The 20,982-nt window shown below is 70.3% G+C and overlaps 2 protein-coding genes across 3 annotated transcripts; one reads left to right on the top strand and one right to left on the bottom strand.

The window, feature by feature from the left end:
- Positions 1–730: 730 nt before the first annotated feature.
- Positions 731–4,176, bottom strand: RHNO1 (RAD9-HUS1-RAD1 interacting nuclear orphan 1). 2 transcript variants are annotated; one of them, XM_075343654.1, is made up of 3 exons: positions 4,110–4,176; positions 2,441–2,679; positions 731–1,333 (listed from the first exon to the last, which is right to left on the bottom strand). In XM_075343654.1, exons 2-3 carry the CDS (start codon positions 2,606–2,608, stop codon positions 797–799), a joined length of 705 nt encoding a protein of 234 aa, XP_075199769.1. In that variant the 5' UTR covers positions 2,609–2,679; positions 4,110–4,176; the 3' UTR covers positions 731–796. The 2 variants fall into 2 exon arrangements, with proteins under 2 accessions (XP_075199769.1, XP_075199767.1); XM_075343652.1 differs by lacking the exon at positions 4,110–4,176 and adding an exon at positions 3,587–3,685.
- On the top strand, positions 3,826–19,582 carry FOXM1 (forkhead box M1). Its single transcript, XM_075343077.1, is given in 17 exon segments — positions 3,826–3,902; positions 14,378–14,519; positions 14,522–14,769; positions 14,772–14,852; positions 14,854–14,945; positions 15,070–15,089; positions 15,163–15,218; positions 15,220–15,312; positions 15,379–15,490; positions 15,493–15,578; positions 15,650–15,670; positions 15,672–15,749; positions 15,751–15,783; positions 17,298–17,333; positions 17,732–17,792; positions 17,873–18,046; positions 18,283–19,582. Coding segments are annotated over 16 exon segments (2,076 nt in total). The 5' UTR covers positions 3,826–3,902; positions 14,378–14,416; the 3' UTR covers positions 19,065–19,582.
- The last annotated feature ends 1,400 nt before the right edge of the window (positions 19,583–20,982 follow it).

Below are 20,982 nucleotides of genomic sequence, written 5' to 3'. Positions count from 1 at the left end.
ATAAGCAAGAGGGGGGAAAAGCAAGAGGGGAAAAAAAAGCAAGAGGGGAAAAAAGCAACAGTGGAAAAAAGCAAGTCAACGAGTGAGAGATATAGGAAGAAGAAAAAAAAAGCAAGCAAACAAATGAGAGATAAAAGCAAGTGAGCAGAAGAAGCAAATGATCGAAAGGGGAAAAAAAATAAGCAAACTTGGGAGCAAGAAAGAGTACTCAAAAAAATGAAAAAATGCAAGCAAGAAAAAAAATTAAAAAACAAAACAAAAAACAAACAAACGAGCAGGTGAGAAAAAAAAAAAAAGTGAGCAAAATAGAAAACAAAGTGAGAAGTAAGCAAAAAAACAAGCGGAAAAAAGGAAATAAAACAAGCAAACTTGAGAGAGAGAAAAAAAAAAGAAGAGAGTAAAGAACAAAGTAAAAGCAAGTGAAGAAGGTGAACAAGTGGAGAAAACAAAAATAGAAAAAGAAAGCGAACAAGCAAGAGCAGCAAAAGTTATTAACAAAAATGCGTTATCGTTGCAGTTTGAACTAAGAAGAAAATTATTTAACCCTTGCAGCAAACTGATGGGTTTTTCTTTTTTTTATGCAGTTTTTTCCTCTTTTTCGCTGCAGTTGATTTTTCCTCCTCCTGGTACTTTATGTGGTAACAGACGCCGTCACCACTGAGCGCGCGCCATAAGCCCCCTGCGGAGGCACTACAGCTCCCAGCATGCTCCGGCAGCCGCGTACAGGAACCAGATGGACACGTTGTGTTCATTTTTCCTTTATTCTCAGTGATACATTGTGCGGCGACCTCTGACCTCAGGGCTTCACCAGGATCTCGCTGCTCTCCAGCCTCCCGCGTGATTTCAGGAATTTCATCAGTCCCCTCCTCCTCCTCCAGGTGAGGCGGAGGCCGTACTCCTGCTCCGGGGTGTCCTCCGCTAGGACCTGCCCGGGGCCGGCAGCCGGCGGGGTGTCAGGGGCTTCCGCCAGTCTCCTGGACAGCGGTGTCTGCATGTAGGCTGCGCAGGGTGACAGCAGCGGGTTCTGCTCAGGCCTTGTCTCTGGGGTCTGTATGTCCGGGGGGCTGCCTGTGACGGGCGGAGAGGTGGGCGCCATTGTGGGCACATTCTGCTCCGTCCTCCTCCTCGTGGGGCCGAACGATTGAGTCTCTAGAATCTCAGCAGCAGAAAACGACAAAGGCGGGAATCTGCAGACGCTCGGCTTCCTCCCCGGCGCGCGGTGCTGACTCTGGTTTACGTGGGCGGCGCTGCTGTCAGAGACGTGGGGTCCGCGGCGGCGGCGCTGGCGAGGGGGAAAGTGCAGCTGTGGCGCCTGATCGAACTGCGGGGAAACCTGAGGAAGAAAAGACAGTCAGACGCACTGTGACTCTGTGAGACGCCCCCCGTCCCGTGTAACGCGCACATACGCCCCACCCCAGTGTAACGCGCGCAGACGCCCCACCCCAGTGTAACGCGCGCAGACGCCCCACCCCAGTAACGCGCGCAGACGCCCCACCCCAGTGTAACGCGCGCAGACGCCCCACCCCAGTGTAACGCGCGCAGACGCCCCACCCCAGTGTAACGCGCGCAGACGCCCCACCCCAGTAACGCGCGCAGACGCCCCACCCCAGTGTAACGCGCGCAGACGCCCCACCCCAGTGTAACGCGCGCAGACGCCCCACCCCAGTGTAACGCGCGCAGACGCCCCACCCCAGTAACGCGCACATACGCCCCACCCCAGTGTAACGCGCGCAGACGCCCTACCCCAGTAACGCGCGCAGACGCCCTACTCCAGTAACGCGCACATACGCCCCACCCCAGTGTAACGCGTGCAGACGCCCCACCCCAGTGTAACGTGCGCAGACGCCCTGTGACTCTGTGAGACGCCCCCCGTCCCGTGTAACACGCACATACGCCCCACCCCAGTGTAACGCGCGCAGACGCCGCCCCCCCCCCCGCCGGTAACCCCAGTAACGCGCGCAGACGCCCCACCCCCCCAGTAACGCGCGCAGACGCCCCACCCCAGTGTAACGCGCGCAGACGCCCCACCCCAGTAACGCGGGCAGACGCCCCACCATAACGCGCGCAGACGCCCCTCCATAACGCGCGCAGACGCTCCTCCATAACGCGTGCAGACGCTTCACCCCCCGTAACGCGCCCAGATATCCCAGTCCCCGTCACACGCTCAGACACCCCACCCCCCATAACGCGCACAGACGCCCCCCGTAACTCCACTCCCATCTAGATTTCCCTGGAGCGCCCCCACAGGAGGAACATGGTATTACACGAGGACCATTGAACTGTCTGCTCAGGTAACATTGGGTCCTCCAAACACTCTCAAAGGAGGGTCCTGAATGAGAGACCCCCTCCCTCCTCTTCTATAGTAACTGATGCCGGCTTCCCACCCTCGCCCCAGTGAGGTGGACACTAACATACAAGACCACGACCCCCCCCCGGTTACCCAGGATGTGGAGGAGTTGTGGTCCGGGGGTCTGGTGGGGACACATTTCGTCTTCTCGGCTTTGGGCGGGGCAGCCCCGTACTCGTGGACCGGTCCGTCCTCCGGACTCTCCAAGAAGAGCAGGCGAGGTTTCCGTGGGTTACAGGCTGTCCGTTTCTTGGGCGGCATCGGCGCGGAGAGGCCACGAGAGTGAGAACCACATGATGGAGCGGAGGGTAGGCCGGAGTCACGGAGGAGGTCTGGAAAATATAACGGGACGTCATAACTCCGCAGAGCGGGAACCCCCTCCCCCGAGCTCTAATCGCCCTCCCCAGGTCTCCACCACCGCAGCCAATCCCCGAGCAACTCGGCCAATCGGTGTGGCACCTGCTGCGGACCTCCCAGATTAGCTGCAGCGCTGCAACAGAACCCAGAATAATGGCCGGACCTGGGGAGGATGAGCAGAGCTCAGTCTGGTTTTTGTACCTGATTCTACTGGCAAAAGTTTCATGTAACACAAAAGTTATTTTGGTTCAGACCAATAATGGGACGCTGAAAAAAATGCACAGTGCAATCTCTTGTTTTTCCACTTTGACATTATGAGCGCTGCAGCCGATCATTAGCTGGTGATTGGCTGCAGTGTTCACACAGCATTTAAATAGTAAATGGAGCAGAATCCATGCATCTGCACCTCTGCTCCATCCATGGCGGCCTCTGCGGATCAGTCAGACCCCCAGAGCCTCAATTAAACGCTGCTGTCAGTCAGTGACACTTAAAGGGGTCGTCAGCTAGCTACCCTGAGATCCCAGATCTAAATGAAGTCCCCCCCCCTCCCAGAATAAAAATCACAGACTCTCACCTCCGGTACCATGTATGTATGTATGTATATATATATATATATATATATATATATATATATATATATATATATATATATATATATATATATATATATATAAATATGTAAAAAAAAAGTGAAAATAAAAATATCTATATTAAAACAAAATTAAAAACAAAAAATATTATATGAAATAAAAAAAAATATATATATATTTATATATGAAAACGCGATAGAACAAGGACTTGTGCCCCGTTCTGGGTGTTTCAGCCCCGGGGCTGCGGTCACGCCCCTCCTCCTCCCAAGAAGCTCAGCTCCGGTCTCATCACCTGTAACTCCCGGTGACCGGCTCCCGTCCCGGCGTCCTCCCCGCTCTCACCAGTCAGCGCCCCCTCTCATTGGCTGCACACTGCGACTCTCGCCGCTGATTGGCCTAACGGCCGCACGCTGATTGGCTAGTTCAGCGGCGGCTTCCCGAAGGCTGAAAGGCTATGACGTAAGACGCTTCCGGGAGACTATTGGGTGACAGCGGTCATGTGACGCGACGTGCCGCAAAGCGCGCAAATTCAAACTGCTGCAGGAGCCGATAGAAGACAGCGGAGCCGTCAGTGTGAGAGTGAAGGCCGCGCACCGGTACCGGCTGGGGTGAGCGGAGAGCTGCGCTGCCTGACACGACATCCCGGGCTGCAGCACTGCAGAACATCTCCCAGCATGCCCTGCTGTCCGCACTCTGTCCGGGGCATGCTGGGACTTGTGGTGCGCGTGCTGTAGATGTGGGGAGTCACGGGCTGTTCACACTACAACTCCCATCATGTCAGGGGTCTGCGCTGTCCCCGCACATTTCGCACTCACCCGCTTATTTCCAGCGGATCCTCCCGCCCGGCGGCTATTATGTTATCTGCTGCGTCTGTGATGTCATGTCCATGTGACGGCTGCAGCCAATCACGGCCGTGACCGCCTCTGCCTGTCACTGGTCTCAGCCATACAGCAGAAGACTGAGATCAGTGATTGGCTGCAGAGGTCACATGACTCCTTTAGTGGACTATTGGTGAAATGACGTTTCTGCCTCACACTTCGTCTCTTGCTGATCAGCCCGCGCCGCCTCGGCCCTCGCCCCCCTCCCTCTGTCCCGCCTCGGCCCTCGCCCCCCCTCCCTCTGTCCCGCCTCGGCCCTCGCCCCCCTCCCTCTGTCCCGCCTCGGCCTCGCCCCCCTCCCTCTGTCCCGCCTCGGCCCTCGCCCCCCCTCCCTCTGTCCCGCCTCGGCCCTCGCCCCCCTCCCTCTGTCCCGCCTCGGCCCTCGCCCCCCTCCCTCTGTCCCGCCTCGGCCCTCGCCCCCCTCCCTCTGTCCCCGCCTCGGCCCTCGCCCCCCTCCCTCTGTCCCGCCTCGGCCCTCGCCCCCCTCCCTCTGTCCCCGCCTCGGCCCTCGCCCCCCTCCCTCTGTCCCGCCTCGGCCCTCGCCCCCCTCCCTCTGTCCCGCCTCGGCCCTCGCCCCCCCTCCCTCTGTCCCGCCTCGGCCCTCGCCCCCCTCCCTCTGTCCCGCCTCGGCCCTCGCCCCCCTCCCTCTGTCCCGCCTCGGCCCTCGCCCCCCTCCCTCTGTCCCGCCTCGGCCCTCGCCCCCCTCCCTCTGTCCCGCCTCGGCCCTCGCCCCCCTCCCTCTGTCCCGCCTCGGCCCTCGCCCCCCTCCCCTCTGTCCCGCCTCGGCCCTCGCCCCCCTCCCTCTGTCCCGCCTCGGCCCTCGCCCCCCTCCCTCTGTCCCGCCTCGGCCCTCGCCCCCCTCCCTCTGTCCCGCCTCGGCCCTCGCCCCCTCCCTCTGTCCCGCCTCGGCCCTCGCCCCCCTCCCTCTGTCCCGCCTCGGCCCCTCGCCCCCCCTCCCTCTGTCCCGCCTCGGGCCCTCGCCCCCCCTCCCTCTGTCCCGCCTCGGCCCTCGCCCCCCTCCCTCTGTCCCGCCTCGGCCCTCGCCCCCCCTCCCTCTGTCCCGCCTCGGCCCTCGCCCCCCTCCCTCTGTCCCGCCTCGGCCCTCGCCCCCCTCCCTCTGTCCGCCTCGGCCCTCGCCCCCCTCCCTCTGTCCCGCCTCGGCCCTCGCCCCCCTCCCTCTGTCCCCGCCTCGGCCCTCGCCCCCCTCCCTCTGTCCCGCCTCGGCCCTCGCCCCCCCTCCCTCTGTCCCGCCTCGGCCCTCGCCCCCCTCCCTCTGTCCCGCCTCGGCCCCTCGCCCCCCTCCCTCTGTCCCGCCTCGGCCCTCGCCCCCCTCCCTCTGTCCCGCCTCGGCCCTCGCCCCCCTCCCTCTGTCCCGCCTCGGCCCTCGCCCCCCTCCCTCTGTCCCGCCTCGGCCCTCGCCCCCCTCCCTCTGTCCCGCCTCGGCCCTCGCCCCCCTCCCTCTGTCCCGCCTCGGCCCTCGCCCCCCTCCCTCTGTCCCGCCTCGGCCCTCGCCCCCCTCCCTCTGTCCCGCCTCGGCCCTCGCCCCCCTCCCTCTGTCCCGCCTCGGCCCTCGCCCCCCCTCCCTCTGTCCCGCCTCGGCCCTCGCCCCCCTCCCTCTGTCCCGCCTCGGCCCTCGCCCCCCTCCCTCTGTCCCGCCTCGGCCCTCGCCCCCCTCCCTCTGTCCCGCCTCGGCCCTCGCCCCCCTCCCTCTGTCCCCGCCTCGGCCCTCGCCCCCCTCCCTCTGTCCCGCCTCGGCCCTCGCCCCCCTCCCTCTGTCCCGCCTCGGCCCTCGCCCCCCTCCCTCTGTCCCGCCTCGGCCCTCGCCCCCCTCCCTCTGTCCCGCCTCGGCCCTCGCCCCCCTCCCTCTGTCCCGCCTCGGCCCTCGCCCCCCTCCCTCTGTCCCGCCTCGGCCCTCGCCCCCCTCCCTCTGTCCCGCCTCGGCCCTCGCCCCCCTCCCTCTGTCCCGCCTCGGCCCTCGCCCCCCTCCCTCTGTCCCGCCTCGGCCCTCGCCCCCCTCCCTCTGTCCCGCCTCGGCCCTCGCCCCCCTCCCTCTGTCCCGCCTCGGCCCTCGCCCCCCTCCCTCTGTCCCGCCTCGGCCCTCGCCCCCCTCCCTCTGTCCCGCCTCGGCCCTCGCCCCCCTCCCTCTGTCCCGCCTCGGCCCTCGCCCCCCTCCCTCTGTCCCGCCTCGGCCCTCGCCCCCCTCCCTCTGTCCCGCCTCGGCCCTCGCCCCCCTCCCTCTGTCCCGCCTCGGCCCTCGCCCCCCTCCCTCTGTCCCGCCTCGGCCCTCGCCCCCCTCACCTCTGTCCCGCCTCGGCCCTCGCCCCCCTCCCTCTGTCCCGCCTCGGCCCTCGCCCCCCTCCCTCTGTCCCGCCTCGGCCCTCGCCCCCCTCCCTCTGTCCCGCCTCGGCCCTCGCCCCCCTCCCTCTGTCCCGCCTCGGCCCTCGCCCCCCTCCCTCTGTCCCGCCCTCGGCCCTCGCCCCCCTCCCTCTGTCCCGCCTCGGCCCTCGCCCCCCCTCCTCTGTCCCGCCTCGGCCCTCGCCCCCCTCCCTCTGTCCCGCCTCGGCCCTCGCCCCCCTCCCTCTGTCCCGCCTCGGCCTCGCCCCCCTCCCTCTGTCCCGCCTCGGCCCTCGCCCCCTCCCTCTGTCCCGCCTCGGCCCTCGCCCCCCTCCCTCTGTCCCGCCTCGGCCCTCGCCCCCCTCCCTCTGTCCCGCCTCGGCCCTCGCCCCCCTCCCTCTGTCCCGCCTCGGCCCTCGCCCCCCTCCCTCTGTCCCGCCTCGGCCCTCGCCCCCCTCCCTCTGTCCCGCCTCGGCCCTCGCCCCCCTCCCTCTGTCCCGCCTCGGCCCTCGCCCCCCTCCCTCTGTCCCGCCTCGGCCCTCGCCCCCCTCCCTCTGTCCCGCCTCGGCCCTCGCCCCCCTCCCTCTGTCCGCCTCGGCCTCTTCCGCCCCCCTCCCTCTGTCCCGCCTCGGCCCTCGCCCCCCTCCCTCTGTCCCGCCTCGGCCCTCGCCCCCCTCCCTCTGTCCCGCCTCGGCCCTCGCCCCCCTCCCTCTGTCCCGCCTCGGCCCTCGCCCCCCTCCCTCTGTCCCGCCTCGGCCCTCGCCCCCCTCCCTCTGTCCCGCCTCGGCCCTCGCCCCCCTCCCTCTGTCCCGCCTCGGCCCTCGCCCCCCTCCCTCTGTCCCGCCTCGGCCCTCGCCCCCCTCCCTCTGTCCCGCCTCGGCCCTCGCCCCCCTCCCTCTGTCCCGCCTCGGCCCTCGCCCCCCTCCCTCTGTCCCGCCTCGGCCCTCGCCCCCCTCCCTCTGTCCCGCCTCGGCCCTCGCCCCCCCCTCCCTCTGTCCCGCCTCGGCCCTCGCCCCCCTCCCTCTGTCCCGCCTCGGCCCTCGCCCCCCTCCCCTCTGTCCCGCCTCGGCCCTCGCCCCCCTCCCTCTGTCCCGCCTCGGCCCTCGCCCCCCTCCCTCTGTCCCGCCTCGGCCCCTCGCCCCCCCTCCCTCTGTCCCGCCTCGGCCCTCGCCCCCCCTCCCTCTGTCCCGCCTCGGCCCTCGCCCCCTCCCTCTGTCCCGCCTCGGCCCTCGCCCCCCTCCCTCTGTCCCGCCTCGGCCCTCGCCCCCCTCCCTCTGTCCCGCCTCGGCCCTCGCCCCCCTCCCTCTGTCCCGCCTCGGCCCTCGCCCCCCTCCCTCTGTCCCGCCTCGGCCCTCGCCCCCCTCCCTCTGTCCCGCCTCGGCCCTCGCCCCCCTCCCTCTGTCCCGCCTCGGCCCTCGCCCCCCTCCCTCTGTCCCGCCTCGGCCCTCGCCCCCCTCCCTCTGTCCCGCCTCGGCCCTCGCCCCCCTCCCTCTGTCCCGCCTCGGCCCTCGCCCCCCTCCCTCTGTCCCGCCTCGGCCCTCGCCCCCCTCCCTCTGTCCCGCCTCGGCCCTCGCCCCCCTCCCTCTGTCCCGCCTCGGCCCTCGCCCCCTCCCTCTGTCCCGCCTCGGCCCTCGCCCCCCTCCCTCTGTCCCGCCTCGGCCCTCGCCCCCCCTCCCTCTGTCCCGCCTCGGCCCTCGCCCCCCTCCCTCTGTCCCGCCTCGGCCCTCGCCCCCCTCCCTCTGTCCCGCCTCGGCCCTCGCCCCCCTCCCTCTGTCCCGCCTCGGCCCTCGCCCCCCTCCCTCTGTCCCGCCTCGGCCCTCGCCCCCCTCCCTCTGTCCCGCCTCGGCCCTCGCCCCCCTCCCTCTGTCCCGCCTCGGGCCCTCGCCCCCCTCCCTCTGTCCCCGCCTCGGCCCTCGCCCCCCTCCCTCTGTCCCGCCTCGGCCCTCGCCCCCTCCCTCTGTCCCGCCTCGGCCCTCGCCCCCCTCCCTCTGTCCCGCCTCGGCCCTCGCCCCCCTCCCTCTGTCCCGCCTCGGCCCTCGCCCCCCTCCCTCTGTCCCGCCTCGGCCTCGCCCCCCTCCCTCTGTCCCGCCTCGGCCCTCGCCCCCCTCCCTCTGTCCCGCCTCGGCCCTCGCCCCCCTCCCTCTGTCCCGCCTCGGCCCTCGCCCCCCCTCCCTCTGTCCCGCCTCGGCCCTCGCCCCCCTCCCTCTGTCCCGCCTCGGCCCTCGCCCCCCTCCCTCTGTCCCGCCTCGGCCCTCGCCCCCCCTCCCTCTGTCCCGCCTCGGCCCTCGCCCCCCTCCCTCTGTCCCGCCTCGGCCCTCGCCCCCCTCCCTCTGTCCCCGCCTCGGCCCTCGCCCCCCTCCCTCTGTCCCGCCTCGGCCCTCGCCCCCCTCCCTCTGTCCCGCCTCGGCCCTCGCCCCCCTCCCTCTGTCCCCGCCTCGGCCCTCGCCCCCCTCCCTCTGTCCCGCCTCGGCCCTCGCCCCCCTTCCCTCTGTCCCGCCTCGGCCCTCGCCCCCCTCCCTCTGTCCCGCCTCGGCCCTCGCCCCCCTCCCTCTGTCCCGCCTCGGCCCTCGCCCCCCTCCCTCTGTCCCGCCTCGGCCCTCGCCCCCCCTCCCTCTGTCCCGCCTCGGCCCTCGCCCCCCTCCCTCTGTCCCGCCTCGGCCCTCGCCCCCCTCCCTCTGTCCCGCCTCGGCCCTCGCCCCCCCTCCCTCTGTCCCCGCCTCGGCCCTCGCCCCCCTCCCTCTGTCCCGCCTCGGCCCTCGCCCCCTCCCTCTGTCCCGCCTCGGCCCTCGCCCCCCTCCCTCTGTCCCGCCTCGGCCCTCGCCCCCTCCTCTGTCCCCGCCTCGGCCCTCGCCCCCCTCCCTCTGTCCCGCCTCGGCCCTCGCCCCCCTCCCTCTGTCCCGCCTCGGCCCCTCGCCCCCCTCCCTCTGTCCCGCCTCGGCCCTCGCCCCCCTCCCTCTGTCCCGCCTCGGCCCGCGCGTGCCCCCCTCGGCCCGCGCGTGCCCCCCCCCCCCCCTCGGCCCGCGCGTGCCCCCCCCCTCGGCCGCGCGTACCCCCCCCCCCCCCTCGGCCCGCGCGCCCCCCCCCCCCTCGGCCCGCGCGCGCCCCCCCCTCGGCCCGCGCGCGCCCCCCCCCCCCCTCCCCCCTCGGCCCGCGCGCCCCCCCCCCCCCCTCGGCCCGCGCGCCCCCCCCCCCTCGGCCCGCGCGCCCCCCCCCCTCGGCCCGCGCGCGCCCCCCCCCTCGGCCCCGCGCGGCCCCCCCCCCCCCCCCCCCTCGGCCCGCGCGCGCCCCCCCCCCCCCCCTCGGCCCGCGCGCGCCCCCCCCCCTCGGCCCGCGCGCCCCCCCCCCCCTCGGCCCGCGCGCCCCCCCCCCCCTCGGCCCGCGCGCGCCCCCCCCCCTCGGCCCGCGCGCGCCCCCCCCCCCCCCCCCTTCGGCCCGCGCGCGCCCCCCCCCCCCCCCCCTCGGCCCGCGCGTGCCCCCCCCCCTCGGCCCGCGCGTGCCCCCCCCCTCGGCCCGCGCGTGGCCCCCCCCCTCGGCCCGCGCGTGCCCCCCCCCTCGGCCCGCGCGTGCCCCCCCCCCTCGGCCCGCGCGTGCCCCCCCCCCTCGGCCCGCGCGTGCCCCCCCCCTCGGCCCGCGCGTGCCCCCCCCCTCGGCCCGCGCGTGCCCCCCCCCTCGGCCCGCGCGTGCCCCCCCCTCGGCCCGCGCGTGCCCCCCCCCCTCGGCCCGCGCGTGCCCCCCCCCCTCGGCCCGCGCGTGCCCCCCCCTCGGCCCGCGCGTGCCCCCCCCCTCGGCCCGCGCGTGCCCCCCCCCCTCGGCCCCGCGCGCTGCCCCCCCCCCCTCGGCCCGCGCGTGCCCCCCCCCCCTCGGCCCGCGCGTGCCCCCCCCCTCGGCCCGCTCGTGCCCCCCCCCTCGGCCCGCGCGTGCCCCCCCCCTCGGCCCGCGCGTGCCCCCCCCTCGGCCCGCGCGTGCCCCCCCCCCCCTCGGGCCCGCGCGTGCCCCCCCCCTCGGCCCGCGCGTGCCCCCCCCCTCGGCCCGCGCGTGCCCCCCCCCCTCGGCCCGCGCGTGCCCCCCCCCTCGGCCCGCGCGTGCCCCCCCCCCCCTCGGCCCGCGCGTGCCCCCCCCCCTCGGCCCGCGCGTGCCCCCCCCCCCTCGGCCCGCGCGTGCCCCCCCCCTCGGCCCGCGCGTGCCCCCCCCCTCGGCCCGCGCGTGCCCCCCCCCTCGGCCCGCGCGTGCCCCCCCCCTCGGCCCGCGCGTGCCCCCCCCCTCGGCCCGCGCGTGCCCCCCCCCTCGGCCCGCGCGTGCCCCCCCCCCTCGGCCCGCGCGTGCCCCCCCCCCTCGGCCCGCGCGTGCCCCCCCCCCTCGGCCCGCGCGTGCCCCCCCCCTCGGCCCGCGCGTGCCCCCCCCCCTCGGCCCGCGCGTGCCCCCCCCCCTCGGCCCGCGCGTGCCCCCCCCCTCGGCCCGCGCGTGCCCCCCCCCTCGGCCGCGCGTGCCCCCCCCCTCGGCCCGCGCGTGCCCCCCCCCTCGGCCGCGCGTTCCCCCCCCCTCGGCCCGCGCGTGCCCCCCCCCCCTCGGCCCGCGCGTGCCCCCCCCCCCTCGGCCCGCGCGTGCCCCCCCCCCCTCGGCCCGCGCGTGCCCCCCCCCTCGGCCCGCGCGTGCCCCCCCCCTCGGCCCGCGCGTGCCCCCCCCCCTCGGCCCGCGCGTGCCCCCCCCCCCCTCGGCCCGCGCGTGCCCCCCCCCCCTCGGCCCGCGCGTGCCCCCCCCCCTCGGCCCGCGCGTGCCCCCCCCCCTCGGCCCGCGCGTGCCCCCCCCCCCTCGGCCCGCGCGTGCCCCCCCCCCCCTCGGCCCGCGCGTGCCCCCCCCCCCTCGGCCCGCGCGTGCCCCCCCCCCCCTCGGCCCGCGCGTGCCCCCCCCCCCTCGGCCCCGCGCGTGCCCCCCCCCCCTCGGCCCGCGCGTGCCCCCCCCCCCTCGGCCCGCGCGTGCCCCCCCCCCCCTCGGCCCGCGCGTGCCCCCCCCCCCTCGGCCCGCGCGTGCCCCCCCCCCCTCGGCCCGCGCGTGCCCCCCCCCCCCTCGGGCCCGCGCGTGCCCCCCCCCCCTCGGCCCGCGCGTGCCCCCCCCCCCCTCGGCCCGCGCGTGCCCCCCCCCCCTCGGCCCGCGCGTGCCCCCCCCCCCCCTCGGCCCGCGCGTGCCCCCCCCCCCTCGGCCCGCGCGTGCCCCCCCCCCCCCTCGGCCCGCGCGTGCCCCCCCCCCCCTCGGCCCGCGCGTGCCCCCCCCCCCCTCGGCCCGCGCGTGCCCCCCCCCCCCCTCGGCCCGCGCGTGCCCCCCCCCCCCTCGGCCCGCGCGTGCCCCCCCCCCCTCGGCCCGCGCGTGCCCCCCCCCCCCCTCGGCCCGCGCGTGCCCCCCCCCCCTCGGCCCGCGCGTGCCCCCCCCCCCTCCGGCCCGCGCGTGCCCCCCCCCCCCTCGGCCCGCGCGTGCCCCCCCCCCCTCGGCCCGCGCGTGCCCCCCCCCCTCGGCCGCGCGTTGCCCCCCCCCCCCTCGGCCCGCGCGTGCCCCCCCCCCCCTCGGCCCGCGCGTGCCCCCCCCCCCCTCGCCCGCGCGTGCCCCCCCCCCCTCGGCCCGCGCGTGCCCCCCCCCCCCCTCGGCCCGCGCGTGCCCCCCCCCCCCTCGGCCCGCGCGTGCCCCCCCCCCCCTCGGCCCGCGCGTGCCCCCCCCCCCCCTCGGCCCGCGCGTGCCCCCCCCCCCTCGGCCCGCGCGTGCCCCCCCCCCCCCTCGGCCCGCGCGTTGCCCCCCCCCCCCTCGGCCCGCGCGTGCCCCCCCCCCCCTCGGCCCGCGCGTGCCCCCCCCCCCTCGGCCCGCGCGTGCCCCCCCCCCCTCGGCCCGCGCGTGCCCCCCCCCCCCTCGGCCCGCGCGTGCCCCCCCCCCCCTCGGCCCGCGCGTGCCCCCCCCCCCTCGGCCCGCGCGTGCCCCCCCCCCCCCTCGGCCCGCGCGTGCCCCCCCCCCCCTCGGCCCCGCGCGTGCCCCCCCCCCCCTCGGCCCGCGCGTGCCCCCCCCCCCCTCGGCCCGCGCGTGCCCCCCCCCCCCTCGGCCCGCGCGTGCCCCCCCCCCCCCTCGGGCCCGCGCGTGCCCCCCCCCCCCCTCGGCCCGCGCGTGCCCCCCCCCCCCCTCGGCCCGCGCGTGCCCCCCCCCCCCTCGGCCCGCGCGTGCCCCCCCCCCCCCTCGGCCCGCGCGTGCCCCCCCCCCCCCTCGGCCCGCGCGTGCCCCCCCCCCCCCTCGGCCCGCGCGTGCCCCCCCCCCCCCCTCGGCCCGCGCGTGCCCCCCCCCCCCCCCTCGGCCCGCGCGTGCCCCCCCCCCCCCCTCGGCCCGCGCGTGCCCCCCCCCCCCCTCGGCCCGCGCGTGCCCCCCCCCCCCCTCGGCCCGCGCGTGCCCCCCCCCCCCCTCGGCCCGCGCGTGCCCCCCCCCCCCCTCGGCCCCGCGCGTGCCCCCCCCCCCCCTCGGCCCGCGCGTGCCCCCCCCCCCCTCGGCCCCGCGCGTGCCCCCCCCCCCCCCCTCGGCCCGCGCGTGCCCCCCCCCCCCCTCGGCCCGCGCGTGGCCCCCCCCCCCCCCCCTCGGGCCCGCGCGTGCCCCCCCCCCCCCCTCGGCCCGCGCGTGCCCCCCCCCCCCCCTCGGCCCGCGCGTGCCCCCCCCCCCCCCTCGGCCCGCGCGTGCCCCCCCCCCCCCCTCGGCCCGCGCGTGCCCCCCCCCCCCCCTCGGCCCGCGCGTGCCCCCCCCCCCCCTCGGCCCGCGCGTGCCCCCCCCCCCCCCTCGGCCCCGCGCGTGGCCCCCCCCCCCCCCTCGGCCCGCGCGTGCCCCCCCCCCCCCCTCGGCCCGCGCGTGCCCCCCCCCCCCCTCGGCCCGCGCGTGCCCCCCCCCCCCCCTCGGCCCGCGCGTGCCCCCCCCCCCCCCCTCGGCCCGCGCGTGCCCCCCCCCCCCCCCTCGGCCCGCGCGTGCCCCCCCCCCCCCCTCGGCCCGCGCGTGCCCCCCCCCCCCCCCCTCGGCCCGCGCGTGCCCCCCCCCCCCCCTCGGCCCCGCGCGTGCCCCCCCCCCCCCTCGGCCCGCGCGTGCCCCCCCCCCCCCTCGGCCCGCGCGTGCCCCCCCCCCCCCTCGGCCCGCGCGTGCCCCCCCCCCCCCTCGGCCCGCGCGTGCCCCCCCCCCCCCCTCGGCCCGCGCGTGCCCCCCCCCCCCCTCGGCCCGCGCGTGCCCCCCCCCCCCCCTCGGCCCGCGCGTGCCCCCCCCCCCCCCTCGGCCCGCGCGTGCCCCCCCCCCCCCCCGGCCCGCGCGTGCCCCCCCCCCCCCCTCGGCCCGCGCGTGCCCCCCCCCCCCCCTCGGCCCGCGCGTGCCCCCCCCCCCCCCTCGGCCCGCGCGTGCCCCCCCCCCCCCCTCGGCCCGCGCGTGCCCCCCCCCCCCCTCGGCCCGCGCGTGCCCCCCCCCCCCCCTCGGCCCGCGCGTGCCCCCCCCCCCCTCGGCCCGCGCGTGCCCCCCCCCCCCCCTCGGCCCGCGCGTGCCCCCCCCCCCCTCGGCCCGCGCGTGCCCCCCCCCCCCCCCTCGGCCCGCCGCGTGCCCCCCCCCCCCCTCGGCCCGCGCGTGCCCCCCCCCCCCCCTCGGCCCGCGCGTGCCCCCCCCCCCCCTCGGCCCGCCTCGGCCCCCAGGCGCGCCCCCCTCTGTTCACCTCGGCCCGCGCCCCCCCCCTCGGCCCGCGACCCCTGCTCTGTCCCGCCTCGGCCCGTGCCCCCTCCGTCCCCCTTTCCCTTGCTTTGACCACCTCCTTCCCTGTTGGTCTGCGCTTCTCCTTTCCCCGCCTCCAGTTTAACTGCCCTTTCTTTTTTCCTGTCGTCTTCCAGGTTCCATCTTCCGATGGCCGCCACGTCTGCAGCGGCACCATGAGGTCCAGCCCCCGGAGGCCACTGATACTGAGAAGACGGAGGCTCAGCCTTCCAACTGGAGATGGCGTCCAAAGCGCAGGAAGCCCTGCACAGGCGCAGACCCCGTGAGTGGCGTGAAGGGCAGCCAGAACCGGACTGTGCGGGCAATGAGCCAAAACCAGCGGACTCCGGAGCCGCCCCCTGCCCGGGCAGAAGCCGCCACAGCCGCTGCCCCCCAGATCTCCGGCCGAGTCCCTCCCGGCCTCTCCGGGGTGAAGGTCATGGGTCATCCGACCATCCCGGACACACAGCTGGTGGTGATGCCCCCGGACTCGGATGTGGAGAGCATCATCCAGGCCCTGGACTGTGCGGGGGAAGAGAGAGCGGCGGCCCCAACAAGTTCATCCTCATCACCGGGAGCAGCTCCCTCCACTCACAGGTGGAGCGGCTCGGACCTCCAGAGCAAAGCGGAGGACATCGAGACCCTACAGCTGGAGGCCGCCGCTGCCACCGCTGATCTCCAGCAACCCCCCGGAGGAGGAGAGAAGTAAATAAAGCTGCACATTTCTGGAGACCTCTGCTGCTGTCAGTGGATGGAAGCACGGAGAACCTGAAATATGACCCTCCTGTAACAATGTAACAAACCCTCAGCTCTGTAACTCCTCGCACAGCCTGAGGCTTTGTTTACAGTGTATCGGTCTGGGGGAGCTGTAGAGATGGTCCCCGTCCTGAGGTACGTTCATGACTACTGCTTGTCTCATCAGCGGCTCCTGGGGACGGGCAGGAACTGGACGACAGTCTGACCAACATACACTGGCTGGGGGAAGATGAGCTCCGACGGGCTGGGACCGCCAGACCCCAAGACGGACGCCGCCGAGAAGGAGAACTGCAGCCCAGAGAAGGACCCCATAAAGGTGACCGTCCCCCCGCGGGGCTGCGCTCACGTGTCATTCCAGAGGCTGACTCTCTTGCGCCCTCAGGTGGAGGAGGAACTTCCGGCTCCTGCAGCCTCGTCGTCCTGGCCGGTCAGCGCCTACGAGCGTCCGCCGTACTCCTACATGGCCCTGATCCAGTTTGCCATTAACAGCACGGCCACCAGAGGATGACGCTGAAGGACATCTACACGTGGATCCAGGACCACTTCCCGTACTTCAGACATGTGGCCAAACCCGGCTGGAAGGTAAAGACCTGAGGGAGGGGAGGAAAGGGTTAATAAGAGCCGTCCACTGATGCTCTCCGGTGTCTCCACAGAACTCCATCCGGCACAACCTCTTCCCTGCACGACATGTTTGTGCGCGAGAGTCCGAACAACAACAACAAGATCTCCTATTGGACGATTCATCCCCAAGCCAAATCGCTGCCTGACCCTCGATCAGGTGTTCAAGGTACATGACTGTCTGCATTATCCTCCAGAGCTGCGCTCACTATTCTGCTGGTGCAGTCACTGTGCACATACATTACATTACTGATCCTGAGTTACCCCCTGTATTATACTCCAGAGCTGCACTCACTATTCTGCTGGTGCAGTCACTGGTACATACATTACTGATCCTTAGTTACCCCCTGCATTATCCTCCAGAGCTGCACCTCACTATTCTGGCTGTGCAGTCACTGTGTACTTACATTACATTACTGATCCTGAGTTACCCGCTGTATTATACTCCAGAGCTGCGCTCACTATTCTGCTGGTGCAGTCACTGTGTACATACATTACATTACTGATCCTGAGTTACCCGCTGTATTATACTCCAGAGCTGCGCTCACTATTCTGCTGGTGCAGTCACTGTACATACGTTACATTACTGACCCTGAGTTACCCGCTGTATTATACTCCAGAGCTGCACTCACTATTCTGCTGGTGCAGTCACTGTACATACGTTACATTATTGACCCTGGAGTTACCCCCTGTATTATACTCCCAGAGCTTGCACTCACTATTCTGCTGGCGCAGTCACTGTGTACATACATTACATTACTGATCCTGGAGTTACCTCCTGTATTATACTCCAGAGCTGCACTCACTATTCTGCTGGTGCAGTCACTGTACATACGTTACATTATTGACCCTGAGTTACCCCCTGTATTATACTCCAGAGCTGCACTCCACTATTCTGCTGTGGAGTCACTGTGTATATACATTACATTACTGATCCTGAGTTAACCTCCTGTATTATACTCCAGAGGCTGCGCTCACTATTCTGCTGGTGCAGTCACTGTACATACATTACTGATCCTGAGTTACCCCCTGTATTATATTCCAGAGCTGCACTCACTATTCTGCTGGTGCAGTCACTATTCTGCTGGTGCAGTCACTATTGTACATACATTACATTACTGATCCTGAGTTACCTCCTGCATTATACTCCAGAGCTGCACTCACTATTCTGCTGGTGCAGTCACTGTGTACATACATTACATTACTGATCCTGAGTTACCTCCTGTATTATACTCCAGAGAGCTGCGCTCACTATTCTGCTGGTGCAGTCACTGTACATACATTACTGATCCTGAGTTACCTCCTGTATTATATTCCAGAGCTGCACTCACTATTCTGCTGGTGCAGTCACTGTGTACATACATTACATTACTGATCCCTGAGTTACCTCCTGCATTATACTCCAGAGCTGCACTCACTATTCTGCTGGTGCAGTCACTGTGTACATACATTACATTACTGACCCTGAGTTACCTCCTGCATTATACTCCAGAGCTGCACTCACTATTCTGCTGGTGCAGTCACTGTGTACATACATTACATTACTGATCCTGAGTTACCTCCTGCATTATACTCCAGAGCTGCACTCACTATTCTGCTGGTGCAGTCACTGTGTACACACATTACATTACTGATGCTGTATTATACTCCAGAGCTGCGCTCTCTCTTATTTCTCGTCCTCAGGCCTCCGGCTCCTCGTCCTCCGCTTGCAGTGACCCGGTAAGTTTTTCAGTCTCTTTCCTTTCTTTGTAATCTTCGGCCGGTTTTGCCTTTTGTTCTGATTCTTCCCCTCTGTGAGATCTCTGCTTGCTGTCAGTGAATTGCAGCGTCCCTTTTGTTACATCCTCTGCCTGAGGAGACCGGTGACCGCTGAGGTTCTGTTACCGTTGTCTTCAGAGCGGACAATCTCAGCGGTCCTCTTCTCCGGCTGTGACGCTCTCTTCCTCGGCGTCCGTCCTCGGAGACGTCTCTGATCTGTGCAGATCGTCGCTCCCGTTCTCTGACAGGCCGCAGAGATGTTGGTGACCTGATCCGCAGAGGATACCGGGGCGTTGTCCGTCCTGGGCAGACGTTGGGGGTGGTAGTAGTGGGTTCACCTGTCCTTGCTCTTCTTGCAGCCGCCGCGGCCGGTGACCCCGGAGCCAAGTGTCGGGCAGAGCCTCGCGGGCGGCACCAGGGGTGAGATCTCGTCTTTCTCCTCGCGCTCAGCGCAGACTATAGCTCGGTTCTGAGCCGCGATTCCGCTTCTCCTCCCACAGCTCCGGAGCGAAGGATGAAGCCGCTGCTGCCGAGGATCGACTCCTACCTCATCCCCGTGCAGTTCCCGCTCTCGCAGCCGCTGATCTTCTCTCCGCTGGAGACGTTTACACCAGATCCGGGGGTCCCCGAGGGGCCGCGCAGCAGCAAACGGGTGAAGATCGCCCCCAAGGTCAGTGCATTTGGGGGGTCCTGTGGGTGGTCTTTAGTGAGATTTACCTGATTCACAGCTGAGGGTTTGTTACAGTGTGTTTAGCTCTAAACTGGGTACAACAGAAACAAACCCTCAGCTGTGACATGTTTTTATTCTTTGTCTGTACTATGAATAGTTTCTGCCTATGCAGAGGTATGGGGGGAGGAGGTTGTTGGGGTCCGGCTTGCTGAGTTGTTTCTCTTGCAGATTCTGTTGCAGACGCCTGCGCCTCCCCCGCCGCTCCGGCAGCTCCTCCTCAGGCCGCGCCGGACCCCGTCACGCTGCCGCCCATCGTCACGCTGCCGCCCACCCTCCCGCCTCGTTGCCAGCGATCCCGGAGGAAGCAGCAGCTGGTGACCCCCCGATCGCAGGAGCCGGAGCTGCTTCTCCCGGACAGCAGCGCCTCAGATTCAGGTCTGGACGTAGACTTCTCTATTCTGCAGGACACGCAACCCCCGGAAGGGACCACCCAGCTCACCACCGACGAGGGCTACTCCTTCAAGACCCCCGTCAAAGACAAGTTCATGAAGCCCCCCACTTCTTCCACGCCGAGCAAACTTCCCTGCCTCCAGCCGTGGGAGTCCCCCTCCCTCCCCACCACGGACCCCCTGCTGGATTTCAGCCCGGTCCGAATCCCCCGGGGCGCCGCTCTCACCCCCTTCAAGGACAGCTTCGGGACCCTCAGTTTTTGGGAGACCCCTTTTAAAGATCTGCCGTATTTCGGTTCCCCCCCGGATGTCATGGCCGCGTTGTCGCCGCCCTCTCCTCAGCTGGAAACGTTGGAGACGCCGACGGGGGGCCGGAAGCAGAGTCGCTGCTCCAAGGAGCTGCAGGTGGGGGGCTCCACTAACCGCTCGCTGCTGGAGGGGCTGGTGCTGGACACCAAGGAGGAGAGCCTGAGCAAGATCCTGCTGGACATCAGCTTCAGCGGGCTGGAGGAGGAGGACCCCGGCGCCACCGACGCCTCCTACTGGGGGCAGCTCTTCAACGAGCTCCGATAGGACCCCCCGCGCCCTGGGGACAAGTATGCTCTCAGCCCTCCCGAGGGGTCCTGGGGCGCCGCTCGGCTCCACTATTTATATACGAGGTGTGGCTTTATGTATTTTGCGAGTCACTTTATTAACCCTGCGCCTGAATAAAGGGGTCGTCCGGCGGCTCCAGCGATCAGCGGCGCCCGCGACGTCGGGTCTCCACCTATCGGCCGGGACGGCTTGTGATGCCACTGGCGCCGCTCATCTCCCGCTCCGCCAGACAACCCCCTTAAAGGGGCGCATCCCCCAGCGTTTGTGTCATATCCCACAGCTTCTTAATGGTCGTTGTCCCAATTCCTAGATCTCTGCTTGCTGTCAGTGAATTCGAAGCTTTATACCCGGAGACCCCCATAACTGCCAACGCCGCCATCCCTGGCGCCTCCTGCCGGCCACCAGGCCCCGCCTCCTGCCGGCCACCTGGCCCCGCCTCCTGCCGGCCACCTGGCCCCGCCTCCTGCCGGCCACCTGGCCCCGCCTCCTGCCGGCCACCTGGCCCCGCCTCCTGCCGGCCACCTGGCCCCGCCTCCTGCCGGCCACCTGGCCCCGCCTCCTGCCGGCCACCTGGCCCCGCCTCCTGCCGGCCACCTGGCCCCGCCTCCTGCCGGCCACCTGGCCCCGCCTCCTGCCGGCCACCTGGCCCCGCCTCCTGCCGGCCACCAGGCCCCGCCTCCTGCCGGCCACCAGGCCCCGCCTATTGACAAAGGTACCGTCCTGTTGTAATTCTCACAGCTGAGGGTTTGTTACATTTGCATCCGTTTTACCTGCACTGACACACTGTAACAAACTCTCAGATGAGAATCAGACATGGCGGCGGCCGTTCAGATTCCACCAGAAAAGCTTCAGTCCCCGGATATAAAGGTTTGTATTCACTGACGGCAAGCAGAGGGCTTTATAATGGGAGGAAACGCCGGGTATTAATGAATCGCAGAAGTTTTTCATAGTTTGGAGATGAAACTTTATTTACAAAGGAATGTACAAAACTTTATTTTATTTTTTTTAATGTTTTCTTAAAGGGCCAGTAACCTGCAGGTTATAATAATGCTGGAGCGTTATAAAGGCCGACGGCTGATATATTGGTGATCATGGGGCCCAAGACAAACCTATCCTCCAATGGGATGATTGACACTACATCAGCCAAAAAGGGCTGATAACAGGGAGCAATAGTTTTAATTGCACGACAAAGAGGGGTACTATCCCTTTAAGTCCCAGCATCCTCCACTCCTGAAAGGTTATAGTATGAAATGTGGTGTATATGGTCAGCGCCCCCCGGCAGGGGAGGGGGTGTATATTATCAACGCCCCCCGGCAGGTGAGGGGGTGTATATTATCAACGCCCCCCGGCAGGTGAGGGGGTGTAGATCGCCAGCACCCCCCGGCAGGTGAGGGGGTGTATATTATCAGCGCCCCTGGCAGGTGAGGGGGTTTATATTATCAGCGCCCCCGGCAGGTGAGGGGGGTATAGATCGCCAGCGCCCCCCGGCAGGTGAGGGGGGTATAGATCGCCAGCGCCCCCGGCAGGTGAGGGGGTTTATATTGTTAGCGCCCCTCGGCAGGTGAGGGGGTGTATATTGTCAGCGCCCCCCGGCAGGTGAGGGGGTGTATATTGTCAGCGCCCCCCCCGGCAGGTGAGGGGGTGTAGATCGTGACCATCCAATATGCTGTTGCCCATCCTGGTCTGTGGCTCTGGCACGCTGGGGCTTGTAGTTCTACACATTTGAGCCCCCACCTGCCTTTTAATTCTTTTAATCCTGAGAAACGTCACCCCCCCCCCCACCCCCTCAATTCTTTGTTTTAAGGGACACTGGACGATATCACATTTATTCTAGGTTGCAGTTTCCATATTGGCCACTAGATGTCAGTATAATGATGGACACGCAGCAGGAAGCTGC

The sequence above is a fragment of the Anomaloglossus baeobatrachus genome, chromosome 4, assembly GCF_048569485.1.
Source record: "Anomaloglossus baeobatrachus isolate aAnoBae1 chromosome 4, aAnoBae1.hap1, whole genome shotgun sequence".
Lineage (NCBI taxonomy): Eukaryota > Metazoa > Chordata > Amphibia > Anura > Aromobatidae > Anomaloglossus > Anomaloglossus baeobatrachus.
Note: the sequence above shows the minus strand (reverse complement) of the source record. Positions and strands in the feature narration are given on the sequence as shown.